Source organism: Phragmites australis, chromosome 4, assembly GCF_958298935.1.
Source record: "Phragmites australis chromosome 4, lpPhrAust1.1, whole genome shotgun sequence".
Lineage (NCBI taxonomy): Eukaryota > Viridiplantae > Streptophyta > Magnoliopsida > Poales > Poaceae > Phragmites > Phragmites australis.
The window spans coordinates 36,677,007-36,691,071 of NC_084924.1; the positions used below are offsets into that span (position 1 = coordinate 36,677,007).

General features: G+C 39.1%; 1 protein-coding gene across 1 annotated transcript; it reads right to left on the minus strand.

Moving 5' to 3' along the window:
• Positions 1 to 447: 447 nt before the first annotated feature.
• On the minus strand, positions 448 to 3,691 carry LOC133916292 (26S proteasome regulatory subunit 4 homolog). The gene is made up of 6 exons (XM_062359910.1): positions 3,097 to 3,691; positions 1,944 to 2,189; positions 1,549 to 1,718; positions 1,209 to 1,425; positions 981 to 1,121; positions 448 to 704 (listed from the first exon to the last, which is right to left on the minus strand). Exons 1-6 carry the CDS (start codon positions 3,580 to 3,582, stop codon positions 621 to 623), a joined length of 1,344 nt encoding a protein of 447 aa, XP_062215894.1. The 5' UTR covers positions 3,583 to 3,691; the 3' UTR covers positions 448 to 620.
• Between the last annotated feature and the right edge of the window lie 10,374 nt (positions 3,692 to 14,065).

Genomic DNA, 14,065 nt, shown 5'->3' on the forward strand with positions numbered 1-14,065 from the left:
ATGCATGTATTACCAGCTTATTTTTTTACCCTCTCCTCATAAATATCATTAAAAATAAGACATTAAGAGTAACCTTAGATGCCAGATTAAGGTTCTTGTCCGAAAGGGAGTGGGTCCAAATGCCACTCTCAACTGTTTATTCCTTTTCTTTTCCAAATGGTGCTTAATTTCTCAATTCATGCAAATGGAGCGGTTAGTACGGCCGCAACAGATTTTGCCTAGTTTCAGATGTTATTCTAACAGTAGTTCCTGCACACGATTTATTTTCCCTTACAGAGCGAACACACAACTTCGTCCTATTTATGCGATGTAAAACCACAATTTGATTTTTACTCGCAAGGTGAATCGCAAACCATAGGAAATTCTTTGCTTTTACGAAACCAGAATACAGTGACTTCAAACCAAAACTACAGGTTGAGATAACGTGTCTACAGCCTGCACATGGTCAACAGGAATTCAGCATAATAAGATTACTGTTCTCTGTGTTGTGCGTTATCGAATAAAAAGGATGTACATAAACATTCTCCGACCATTTAACCAGATACAAACACCAGTTCACCACACTATGATACTTAGGCACATTATATTCCACATGGCAATTCTAGTGCTATAACTGAGTCTCACATGTAGAGGCCCTCTGGCACGCCTTCTTTCTTCTTGAACATGACCTTTTCTTTGGCCTTTTTTAAGTCAGCATGCATCACCTGAAGGAACAGAAAACAAATAGCAGACCATGAATCAAGACTTTTGTTCTGTGCCCTTACAATAGATCTAGACTATAAGAGAAAGGCAACTCTTGTGAAATGAATAACTAGAGGTATCAACAAAGTGATAGTTAGAGATATCAACAAAGTGACCTTAGTATATGTGCCTTTTTGGCAATATCACTTGTAATCAGCTCAAAAGACAGCCTTGTCATGACATAATCAGTAGCAAATTTAAGTAAAAAAGGGTCTATTTGGGGTAGAAAGTTGTCTTACCTTCATCCGACGCTCTCTCAAAGCAAGCAAGCCAGCTTCAGTACAAATGGCCTTAATATCGGCACCAGAAAAGTCGTCCTTGGTCATTATAAACTCTTCCAGGTTCACATCGTCAGCCAAGGTCATCTTAGCTGTGTGTATCTGCTCGACAAAAAAAAATCTTGTTAAGAACAAAACATGCTTTCTATCAAATGAATAGGACTGAATGTTTTCGTCACATGGAAGCACCTGGAAGATGCGCCGCCTGGTCTTAATATCTGGTAAAGGAAATTCAATCTTCCTGTCAATTCGACCTGGTCGAAGCAAGGCTGGGTCAAGAGTTTCGATGCGATTCGTTGCCAGAATAACTTTAACATCTCCTTTTGAATCAAAACCATCCAGCTGATTTAACAACTCCAACATGGTTCTCTGAATCTCGCGCTCTCCTCCTGAATGAGCATCATACCTACAGCGAGGTCAGAAACACCATAGCTCGCATTAATTCATTCATGGGAAACTCCACCAAATATTTTCCCATAATCAAAGAAAATACATACTGTGGGGAACTGTCATATGTGGTATATCCTACCTCTTTGTTCCAACTGCATCAATCTCATCAATAAAGACAATTGAAGGAGAAAGATCATCAGCCACCCTGAACAATTCTCTTACAAGCTTGGGACCATCACCAAGGTACTTTTGGATCAACTCACTCCCAACAACACGCAAGAATGTTGCTGATGTAGAATTGGCAACAGCCTGAAGCATTCAAAATTAATAAGAAATAACAAGATGATTACCTTTCTAGGAAAAGGTGCACAGCAATCCCATACCAGAACTTTAGAATATCTTATGCCAGAATGGGGAAAAAAATGACCGGCATTTGGAGGGCTCACTGCTTACTGATGGGCGAAAATATATGGCAAGAAAATAAGACATAGAAGTTAAAAACTTCAAGTGTCCTAAATGAAAAAAGGTACAAACCTTTGCAAGTAGAGTTTTCCCTGTTCCAGGTTCTCCATATAATATGACTCCCTTGGGAGGCCTTATTCCGATGTCCTCATATAGCTCAGGATGTGTTAAGGGAAGCTCAACTGCTTCTTTAATTTCTTGAATTTGAGCATCTAAACCACCAATGTCAGCATAAGACTCCAAAGGTGCCTTTTCAACTTTCATGACAGAAACCATAGGATCAACTTCATCTTGCAAAATACCAACCACAGACAGAACCTGAGAATCATTTGGTCAAGCTTGTTACCAAATAAGCATTCAAAAAGAAAGAAAGCACAGAAAGCTTTGAGTACATCACTTGAAGAGCCGCATATGTGCCTGCTAAAGCAATCAAGAAAAAATAACTGCTCTATATACCAAGGCAAGCCTATATGAGGGCCCTAAAATGCATAGGCACTTGAAGATGGGGTGACTGTTTGCTAACTGCCATTTAAATCATTGATCCTCCGAATTGCAATATCTATTTCCAAATATTTGTAACACCAAAATATATGCCATATCCATGTACGTGATGGGAAAAGAAGTCCATTTTTTATTTTATTTTGATGGCACATATCAACTCAATCAATAATTATGCAGACTACAAAAAAGTGGCTACATTCATAGTTCATATGCCTAGATGAACAAGCAATGCATTTAATCAAATATAGAATTCCTGGGAATTCTCTGAACAACTGTGTGCATTAACCAAGCTCACAGATATTGCATGAGTCATCTTACAACACAGTTCATGCATAAGTTCTCTTAAAGTACCTGATTGGTGTACCTTTACCAACACATCTTAAAATCCTGTCACAGCTGTGCATGCTATAACCATGTCTGTCTCAATTTTCAGGTTTCTCGTCATCCCACCATACATAACTCTAATACAATTTTCTCACAATTTACCCAAGAAGTTAACCGAAAGAACCTTTTTATATCACGTGGTTGCCGCTAGCCACAATAAAAATGTGATCTTTCCATGAAAAATCAACCTTTTCCACCCGATGAACCAAATAAGACCCTAATAACACAACAAATCACTAATTTAAACATGCACAAAGCTTTCTATGGGCAAAACTACTGCAGCGCTTTCAATTGCCGCAGCTCAATCCAACAGATCAATAAAAAGTTTCAAGATTTATACCTTATTATGCATCAGTATGGAACATCCAGGCTCTAGCTGGTCCTTGTCGACGAAGGACAGTATCCCGACATAGTACTCGGGCCCGACGGACGAAGAGACGATGGCGTGGCTCTCGTCGATGATCTCCTCGAGCGAACCGACGCTCATGGGGGTGCCGCGGAGGTCGTCGACCTTGGATCGGTCCTCCTCCGTCTTTTCCTCGCTGGGACGCAGGCGCTCCTGGCTGACCACGAACTCCTCCTCCATGAGGAGGTAGTCCTTGACGCGCTCGAGCTTAAGCAGGCGGAGGCGGCACTTGGAGAGCGGCGCCACGGCGGGGAGCCGCGCCGCCGCCTCGGGACCTTTTTGTTTCCTCTGCTTCCGGCCGACACGGGACGGCGCGGCGGGGGGCTCGAACTTGCGGTCCTTCTTGCCGCCGTCGCCCGGCTTGCGATCACCGGGGAGACCGCCTTGCCTGCCCATGCCGCCGGGGGTGCCCTGCCCCATCGCCTCCGGCCGGTTTCTTCGATTAGGGTTTGAGTTGGGAGATCCGGCGGAAACAGAGAAGTAGAAGAGAGCGATTTTCTTTGCCCCGGAGCATAGATAAGACTGAATACATGTAGGCCTTCTCCACTCTTATCTCTCTCGTGATATTATCTTTTACTATTTTCGTATTCCGAAATGTAATCATTACTCCCTTCTTTTCACTATATTTGTTCAGGATGTAAATATTTGTCCATTAAAAATATAAAAAGTAGAGTTATTGCATAGTTTCCACTATCTACCTCTAATTAAATGTTTTGAAAGAGGGAAAATTGCTGTATCATGTCATTTAATAGGGTTATGAATGATCATTTCTCATTGATTTTTCTTGAAACTAATACTTTTCTTGGTTAGTGTTTCCGATGAGCTATGGATAAACATTATAAAACGAGGGAGTGATATGTGAACCAGACACTAATGGCTATATCTTTCTCCAAATTGTTTTTCCGAATGTATTATTGCTAGTCAGGCTAGCTGCTAATGGCATCAGCGCACTAAAAACTGCCAATTGGTTAGGACATTGGGTTCATAGTTAAGTAGTAATGGAGGAGTGACCTAGTTGCAAATAGGTGCACTCATGGGTGAGTGAGTACTGTGCAAGTGTGTTGTTGCGTGTGTGTTTGTATGTTGTTTTGTAATCATAGATTAGTTAAATCTTGCAAACTAACAAATCATATCATAATTTTATTTTACTAAACCGTCGGGACGATACAACCTATAACTCTAAGATGGAGATGGAGGTTTACTTAAATTGCATCAGATCTGTTTTCACGGAAAGACTCTAGGTGCAGATGCGACTAGAACATGCCCATCGCACAACCCCTCCAACGAAGCCGCGTCGCTAGCCTCGGCGCCGCATAGCCCTCCAGCTCCACCTCTGGTCTTTGATCCAAGAGAAAAGAGATCCTTTGACGTAATTGCACTATAACATGGCTGCGTCGCTAGTTTATGTGCTCCATTGTGTCTCATCTCATGCTTGCCTCCATTGCTCCTGCGTGCCCCACCACCCTTGGTCACTGCACTTGCCAGCTCCAGTCAGCGCCCGCGTCACGCGCTACTACTCCATGGTCGTGCTATTTTCTTTGGCGCAACTGGCATCTAAGAAGAAGGAAAACATCATGATTTGGAGATGAAGAAAATAATCAGAACTTTTTATCTGAAAGCTGGAACACATTTTGCCATCGATCAGAACAGTTTCTAATTTGAATTGGAACAATTTTCTCTTGATCCTGGAACTTGTTCTCATGAGTTGGGACTCACCGGCAATGAGAGGTCAGGTGGAAGCAGGATGGTCCGTCGATGTTAGGGTTGGACAAGCGGGGCACCGTTGGTTGGTTCGGCGAATGTGTGGAGTGGCGGCTAGGGGTGTAGGCCCACCAACTTTGGCGGGCAGACACTGGAGCGGGAGGGTTTTGTGCAAAGCTTGAATTCTGGTCGCACATGCACTCGATAGTCGCTGCTCTCCCTTCAACATTGGGGAGATTGAAAAGGCTCTGTGAAGGGACCAAACAAATCCCAGACATCAGTGGTTTTACAATAGGGTTCTATTAGCGCCATTAGAAATTGGTGAAAGTAAGACACATAAAAAACCAAGTATGTCACGTCCCAATTCCTTAATCATGTCATTAAGCATAAATATGTCATTAAACATGTTAATCATTATGCTTATTATTAAGCATTTTGGATTGCTTGCTATCTCGATTGGTGTTTTGATTTTTGTTAGGCATTTTGAAAATAACCAATGTTAAACTTTTCATGAGTTTAAGTCTCTCTTAGAAGTTAATCGCTGCACAAGTTGTTATAAGCTTTTCTCTCTTACAAGTGGGACCCAGCTTTGGCTGGCCCCACTCCTCCTCTCTTTTCCCCTTAGGTGCCCACCCCTCTCCACCTTAGCTCACTCCCTCTCTCTCACCTCACTCACTCACTCTCTTGCTCTCTCTCTCAGCTGGATAGAGCAAAGGCAGCAGCCCCTCTCTTCTTTCTCAAGCAATCTTTTCATTCTTTCCCCAAAATCCCACCCAAGGAGCAAGAAACGAGGTTTGCATGTTAATCTATGACATTCTCCACCTCTCTAGCTCTCCATCCATCTAATTCTTACTCATATGCATGAAGGTTTGGAGGATTTACAATCAAATTCGTCACCCTTGTTGTTCTGCAACTTTCAACAAGTTTGCTCTCCCTTCTCCAAGTGTTTTCCTTCGATTCTTCCCCAATTCGACGTCCTCAAGCCTTGGCAAAGGACCTTAGGTAAGTAACCTAGGGTTTCTATGATAGCATCACAAGTTTTAGCTCAGTTTTGATTGCAACAATGGAAGATTAACAAAGCAATGTCACATTCTTGACGCATTAGAAATGGAAATAAGGTTTGGATGAGATAGCTAATAAATTGAGGGTGTAGAGTGAGTGTATTAGGTTTAAAACTAATGTATTAGTACCATTGCATGTTTATGTGATTTAGATTTCAACATGCAAGTCGATTCGATCGACGAATCATCGCGAACAATTGTTCTGCAGAACTCCGGAGAGTCCGGATAAAAATCCAGAGAGTCCGGATATCCCAGAGAAAATCCAAAAACTCAAAGAGTCCGGAGAATTATGTGGAGACTCCGGAAAAATCCGAAGAGTTCGAAGATTTATCTGGAGACTCCGAACTCCTGTTACTTTCCGACAATATTTAGATCACAAACTTTTGTTGTTTCTTTGTATGTTTTGTACTTTTAGCTTGATGTTAGGATGCATCAACTACTGATAAGCATCATGCAGCATATTTGATTGCATCTCTTTCATGCTCATCATTGTACAGGTTCTTCTTTAGTGAACGAAGGACCGAAGGGTGATATGGGTGTGATCGAGGGCGATCCGAAGGTTGTTTCTATTGCTTGTGAAGCTAATCAACAAGGCAAGCATCTAAGCATTTTCATCCTATTACTTTGGATCATATATTGTGTTAATTAATAAGTTATGCTTTATGTATGTTTGTATAACATAGTCTTTTTAAGTAAGACCATTATGTAACATGAACAACCCAGGTTACAAAGGATCAAACAATAAATAATATCAAGGGAGGGTAATGCAATAAATAGGTGGAACAATTTGTAAGGGAGGGTGACGTGGGTGTGATCGAGGGCGATCCGGAGGTTGTTTTTGTTGCTTGCGAAGCTAATCAACAAGGCAAGCATCTCAGCATTTTCATCATATTACTTTGGATCATATATTGTGTCAATTGATAAGTTATGCTTTATATATGTTTGCATAATGTATTTTTTTTAAGTTAAACCATTACGTGATATGGACAACCTAGGTTACAAAGGATCAAGCGATAAACAATATCAAGTGAGGATGAGCCGAGACTCGGGTGGACAATAGGGATGGCTCGAGAAGGGAGTCTCGAATGCTATAGGTCCGCTTGAATCGATTAAGCATCATCCGTTGTTGCAGTTGTCTTTAGCACTTATTCATACTTACCATGTATCCGTATATGGGACGGATGAGCCGAATACTTTATGTAGCTATGATCTTTTTACGTGCTATTCTCGGGTGTTGTCAGCATCATAGGCTTAGAAGGGGTATCTAGTTTGCTCTGAGAGTAGTTCTAGATTACCCCCGCATGCCGAGGCGCATGTTCAAACGGTTGGGGCTTATTTGGGAAATGTTGACATTAGACTCCCTTGTGTGGACCTGTGTAGTCACGCAAGCCGTACGATCCTCAAGTCGTGTGGGTAATGGAGTACCCCTGCAGGGTGTAAAACAATTTGAATTATCGCGCTCACGGTTATGAGCACGCTTCTATCTATTTGCATCAATAGTAGAGTTTCGGTGGTGGTTGTGATGGTATGTTGGGAAATGTATGGTGATGTTGTTGAAGTTTTGATATGGTTCAAGTTATAATTATGGTATAATAATGATCTCATGATAGAAAGTTGTTTATGGTTAGGTGTAGATGCTTACATTTGAGTCGAAATTGCTCTTGCATATGCAATTCACTTAACCTTGTGGCCGAGTCCTTGCTAATTATCCAAATTGCATTCTCCTTGGAGTCGGGCTATTTATAAGTGTCCATTATGAATTAAGTCTTATGAGGACCTTCGTACTCACGTGCTTTCTTTGCTTTTCAAGTGAGGAAGATTTAATTTTTGGCTACTTTACGCTCGTTGATGTTGGCGACGGATAGGAGTAATGTTATTCTACTCATGTTTTGTTATTTTGGGGTGGTGCCTTAGGGCAAATGGCGCTACCCATCTTTTATCGTTATGTAACTTATTCCGTTGTGTAGCTACTCTAGCAAATATTCGGGTTATGTATTTTGTTGTAAGTTTAATCTACTTAAAAACTTGTAACTTAATTTAATTAATCGCTCTTTATTATATCTTGTGATGATGTGCTTGTTGTAAAGATGTATATTTCGATCCTAGAAGTAAACACATGCCAGATTTTGTTTTAGCCTTTTTAAAACTAATATTTTAATAATAACCTGTCGAAACCTAAATTTTCAGGAACTAGTCCCTTTTGTCACGCCAAAGTGTCTGTCGTGACTCCCCAACATAGTCACGCCATATTCATTAGCGTGACCAAAGTGACCACGCTGGCGAAAACCCCGACGCCTTTACACGTGGATTCGACGTGGCAGCCTGAGTGGCGTGACTCGGATAAACAGTATTTTCGCGGATGAACAGTGTTTTCTGCGGTTTCAATTGTTCTCTTTCTGCTTTCTCTATTTGAGCAGTAGGGTTTCCGTACTCTAAAATTCATGAAACTTTTTCTGTATGTCCTATAATTCATGGTAAATCCATTTTAAAAGGATTCACCTCAATACCCCATCTAGGTTTTAAAATAAAAAACTCCAAAAATGGTTACTTTTAGAAATTCTAGTATTTTTTAAGGCCTCAAATAAATTCTCAAAAATTTGAGAAAATTCACTAATATTCCTATCATATGGCGTAATAATTTTTAAAATTATTTCTAACCCTAAGTTACTTAGTGAAAAAGTGAGTTCCTTTGCAATGCTCCATTTGTATGCATTTTTATCATTTCATACTATTTAGCCTTGTAAACGCCCTCTAAATAATTAGCAATTATGTTCGATTTTCCTCAAAATTTTGCCAGCGCTTAATGCAACATGTACAGGTCCTATTTGCAAACATGCACATCCAATAGAGTCGTAGAATTTGAATTATTCAATTTCGAATGTTGGTATATGTTACAATTTGTTCTGTAACAATAATACTTAGGTGACTTATGGAGCCAAAAAGAATTGTCATTTGCGGTCTAAACCATACCAAATTTATTGTATGGATAGTTCAGAATATGTTTTAGCCAAACCACACACATGATTTTTAGGAAGACTAATAAACTTTAAATAAGTAGACTAAAGAGAAAGAATAAATGAAAAAGAGTAAAGATTGGTATATAAATTACAATAAGTTATTTTATGTAGTTATACCTGCCATCCGAAATGTAGAGGTGTTGTATTGTCTTCTTAATACCTTTGACATAAGTTGTTGTAGCAGGTTCAATAGAGACCCCTTGTCCTATTGTGTCTGTATAATGTTAGATTATATGTTATTTTATTAAAGTTTTATGATGTTATTACAATAGATAAAATGTATATTAGGAATGGTAGATGTAATATATAAATGAATATATAGTTACCTGACATGTCTCTAGTGTAATCAATTCTGGTCCTTAATGTATCAAAGGATGCTAGAGTATATGCATACTTGGGGAACGTTGGAGAAGCACCAGGGAATTCAATTACCTCAGTGTGACCCGTAAATTTTATATATGTGGTCAACTGCTCGATAACTATTCTTAGCTGGGAACACTTGGAAAAAACTTTATGAAATATACAACTCCTTCTCTAAGGTGTGGCTTGAATTGATCTACATGGCGTTGTGGCACTTGAGCTTCCATTGCATTTCCCTATACATTTGCATAGAAAATTATTGTAAATGATGTATACTCTTTTATTTTTTATAAAGTACCTAATGTTTGTGGATACCTCTTGATCCAATAGTACAAAATCAAGTCTATGGACCTTTTCTGGTTTATCATCCAGAATATATTCGGATAATCTTGTCACGACAGATGTGTTGTTATTTTATGCTAAAAGCTCTGTCGTGTAATCACCATCGGATGGCTTATTCCAATCCACAGTTAAACTACTCATGGATAATGGTTACCACTGTTTCATTCAATGTAACCTAAATTGTGTATAGATTCTTGATGAACATATCTCATGGCTTAAACCTAAGAACATTAATATTATCAATTGCCTACTTTCAACAAAATTAGAAATTATTTCCTAATTTAAATGTATGTTTCAAAATGCTTAATTCACCCTGTAGTCTCGAAGGCTGTGGGTAGCCATAGCACTTACCATGTTTGAACATGCGCAATTTAAAGTTTATTAGCCTTCCTAAAAATCATGTATGTGGTTCGGCTAAAACATATTCTGAACTATCCATACAATAAATTTGGTATGATTTAGACCGTAAATGACAATTCTTTTTGGCTCCACAAGTCACCTAAGTATTATTGTTACAGAACAAATTGTAGCATATACCAACATTCGAAATTGAATAATTCAAATTCTACGACTCTATTGGATGTGCATGTTTGCAAATAGGACCTGTACATGTTGCATTAAGCGCTGGCAAAATTTTGAGGAAAATCGAACATAATTGCTAATTATTTAGAGGGCGTTTACAAGGCTAAATAGTATGAAATGATAAAAATGCATATAAATAGAGCATTGCAAAGGAACTCACTTTTTCACCAAGTAACCTAGGTTTGGAAATAATTTTAGAAATTATTACGCCATATGATAGGAATATTAGTGAATTTTCTCATATTTTTAGGAATTTATTTGAGGCCTTAAAAAATACTAGAATTTCTAAAAGTAACCATTTTTGGAGTTTTTTATTTTAAAACCTAGATGGGGTATTGAGGTGAATCCTTTTAAAATGGATTCATCATGAATTATAGGACATACAAAAAAAGTTTCATAAATTTTAGAGTACGGCAACCCCACTGTTCAAATAGAGAAAACGGAAAGAGAACAATTGAAACCGCATAAAACACTGTTCATCCGCGAAAATACTGCTCATTCGAGTCAGGCCAACCTCAGACTGCCCCGTCGAATACACCTGTAAAGGCGCCGGGGTTTCCGCCAGCGTGGTCACTTTGGTCACGCCAATGAATATGGCGTGACTATGTTGGGGAGTCACGCTAGACACTTTGGCGTGACAAAAGAGACTAGTTCATGAAAATTTAGGTTTCGACAGGTTATTATTAAAATATTAGTTTTAAAAAGGCTAAAATAAAAAAAAGTCCACATGCCAAGACTACTGAGGTGATATTCTGGTTAATCATTGTAGTGGTGATTACATAAATGACCGACTTAATGATTAATTAAAATATTATCTGGACGGTTTCTCACAAAGTACAACCCCACAACTGACAGCTTGGAATTCAACCAATAGATTCCTGACTATTACTACTACATATAGTACAAAACTAGAAAATAGCACGCCATTAGCACGACGTATGGCCCGTCGCTGAGTATGATTGGTGATGGAATGATTTATTCATCATGTATTTGATTATTTATAGGTCTCCCATTTGTAAATTGTCATGATGTGCAAAAAATTTTCTTTCTTTATCAACTACTCCCTCTATTCAGATTTATATGACATTTTAGCATTTGGCTCTAGGATTAAGAAGTTGCTTCAAATGACCATATTAGCCCTATTAATTGCACCATTTGTTCTTTGCAGTAAATACATTCATGCCTGTTCAGCTCTTTGCACTGGCAAACACACCTGCACGCATGCACATTAACCTGGTGCCAAACACATGCCTGTTTAGCTCCTTGCGCACTCAAACACATTTTTAACCTGACGCCAAACACACATGATGTTCAGCTCCTTGCTCTCTCAAACACACATGCCTATATAGAGCTTGTGATAGCAGTAACAAAACACTACAGCTTTTAGTAGTCCCAAGCCCCTTCTTGACCTAAATGAATCCATCATCTCTGATGAGTTAGAATACCATGGTCCTAATGATGATATCAGCCCTTTCCCATCCATTACTCTGAGTGCAGAAGCAATCCATCATGATGAGTTTCCATGGTTTGATCTAAATGTCAATCCTTTACATGAATACTTAGTTGAAGATGCTATTGATCATGTACAAGAAAATGTTCAATATGAAGTCAATTTCAGAACCTCCGAAGATATACGGAGGTTTCGCAGAAATATGCGGATACTCTGAAGATTTTAGGGAAAACTTAAGATGTCTATGCAATTCAACATAGATCAAATCCACAAATTACCCAGCACTAGTGGATGTATTCCAATCTATCTCACCAAGTACTTGTAGCTGAAACTTCATAAGAAAGTAGATCGAGCAATATGCATAAATAGAGAGCAAGAACTCAAGAACAAGAAACAATAGAAGAGACATGCGATTTGTTTCCCGAAATTTGGATACCTCCACTAGAGGTTCATACATCTCCGTTGAGGGGCTCGATCACCTTGAGCTAGGTCTCTCTCAACCCTTTTCCTCTCCAAGCTCGGTTACTTTTGAGCTTGGCTTCCACTCTTGATTTCTTCCTTTGCTGAGGCAAAATTGAGGCCTTCACAAACTTTCTCGCGGCACACCACAACCTTACGTTCTCACCGGTGATGCCTAGCCGCCTAGGAGCTCTAAGCTTCAAGAGTAACAAACGCGACGACAAACTTCTTGCCGATGAACTCGAGTGCTCAATATGGGATTTAGCTCACTTGCACTCAATATTTCATTTTCTCAACCCAACTAACTTTTCTTCTCAAATCTCATACTAGAATGGAGTGGGGAGAGCACAAATGGTTTTGGCTTTGAGGTATTTCGTGGAGGCACCAGTAGCAACCAAAGGAGGGGGTGAGAGGGTATAAATACCTAACCCTAAAAAACTAGCCATTTTACCTGAGAAAATATAGACTCCCTGCAAAAATACGGAGTCTCCACAAAAATTTGTGGACCTTCCGAACTTTAACACAAGAAGCCGCTATTTTTTTTTAAAAAAAACTAGCCACTAGACCCGAAATTTCTAGACCCTCCGCAAAAATTTGGACTCTCTACGGTTTAACAAAATAGCCCAAGTCACTGAAGAGAAAACACCATAACTTTTGATCTCGAAGTCCAATTTCGACGATTTCAGACTCTATGGAAAGCTTATTCAGAGGACTACAAATCCCAACTGAATTCATGATATTAAATCCATAAGATCAAACTAGAAATTCTCTGAAACCTAATTTGGACACTTCCACACTTTCGGTACCGGGCTCCTAAAGCGAACTCTCACTTTGGGTTTAGTTAGAAACTCTTGAGCACTGAGACACGACAAGTTGTTCAGCGTTGCATCCCTCTTAATAGTGCGGCATACCTATACTCAACTTCAAAGATAAAACATATTTGAACAATTAAGCCTTTAAATACCTTCAAATACTGCTTCTTTACTTCAAACTTTAGAGGGTTGCCAACTTTTATATCGTCGTCACTCCATCTCTTATTGGCGCAAAGCCTTCACTCATAATTCATCACCACCTTGGTCCTTCAGTGCCAAGCCATTTGCTTGCCCTTCACCACTGGATGATCCATCGTAGTCGAGTCTTGCTTGCCTTTCACCGTCTTACCATAGAAAACCATTTTGTATCCGACATCTTTGATAAATTCACTTTATCATATATGGAGTCTAATCTTGTTCTTCACTCTTGGCATATATGATTTTAATTCAACTTATGTCTTCTTATATATCCTAACCCCAACTCACTCTCAAGCACAAAGTACGTGGGTTAGTCCATAAACTCAATTAACCATGGTATACCTTTAGTTACTTGATTTCCACAAGTAACTTAGCATTCACGCTTATCACCAATCTTCAATGAGCTTTTCTTTTTTCTTGTGAGTATCACTAAGATCTCAATAGCTTTGATACAATTCTTTGAACTCGTAGCATTTCTCAACTAATCCATGCTTCATTATTTATGCATCTCCTATGGAATAACCTAATAACAATTCTCAACATAATTGTTAGTTCATAGGTATTGCCATTGACTTACCTGAGAATCACTTAGAGCTCATTCATCTTGATGCATATCTCTTCTCCATGCATCACCTATGGAACAATCTACTAACAATTCTCAACAACATTGTTAGTTCATAGGTATTATTATTAATTACCAAAACCACACCTGGGGGCTAGATGCACTTTCAAGCTTGCTATATCTCCAATCAGATTTTCTTACGCTCGATTTTGAATATGACTTCTTATGAGTTGCACTTTTGGAGGAAGTTGAAGGTTTCTCATTTGAGAGTTTTTGGTTGTTGATGCTTGATCCTAAAGCATGAAAATCTTAACAAATTTGAGTCGCGTTCTTTCAATGGAATTTTCTTGGGGTATTCT

Excerpts from the sequence above, each read along its gene's own strand:
- LOC133916292 (XM_062359910.1), bottom strand. The coding sequence starts at position 3,582 with ATGGGGCAGGGCACCCCCGGCGGCATGGGCAGGCAAGGCGGTCTCCCC. Across the intron at positions 2,190-3,096 it reads CCATACTGATGCATAATAAG|GTTCTGTCTGTGGTTGGTAT; the intron begins GTATAAATCTTG and ends AATGATTCTCAG. Across the intron at positions 1,122-1,208 it reads CCAGGCGGCGCATCTTCCAG|ATACACACAGCTAAGATGAC; the intron begins GTGCTTCCATGT and ends TTTGTCGAGCAG.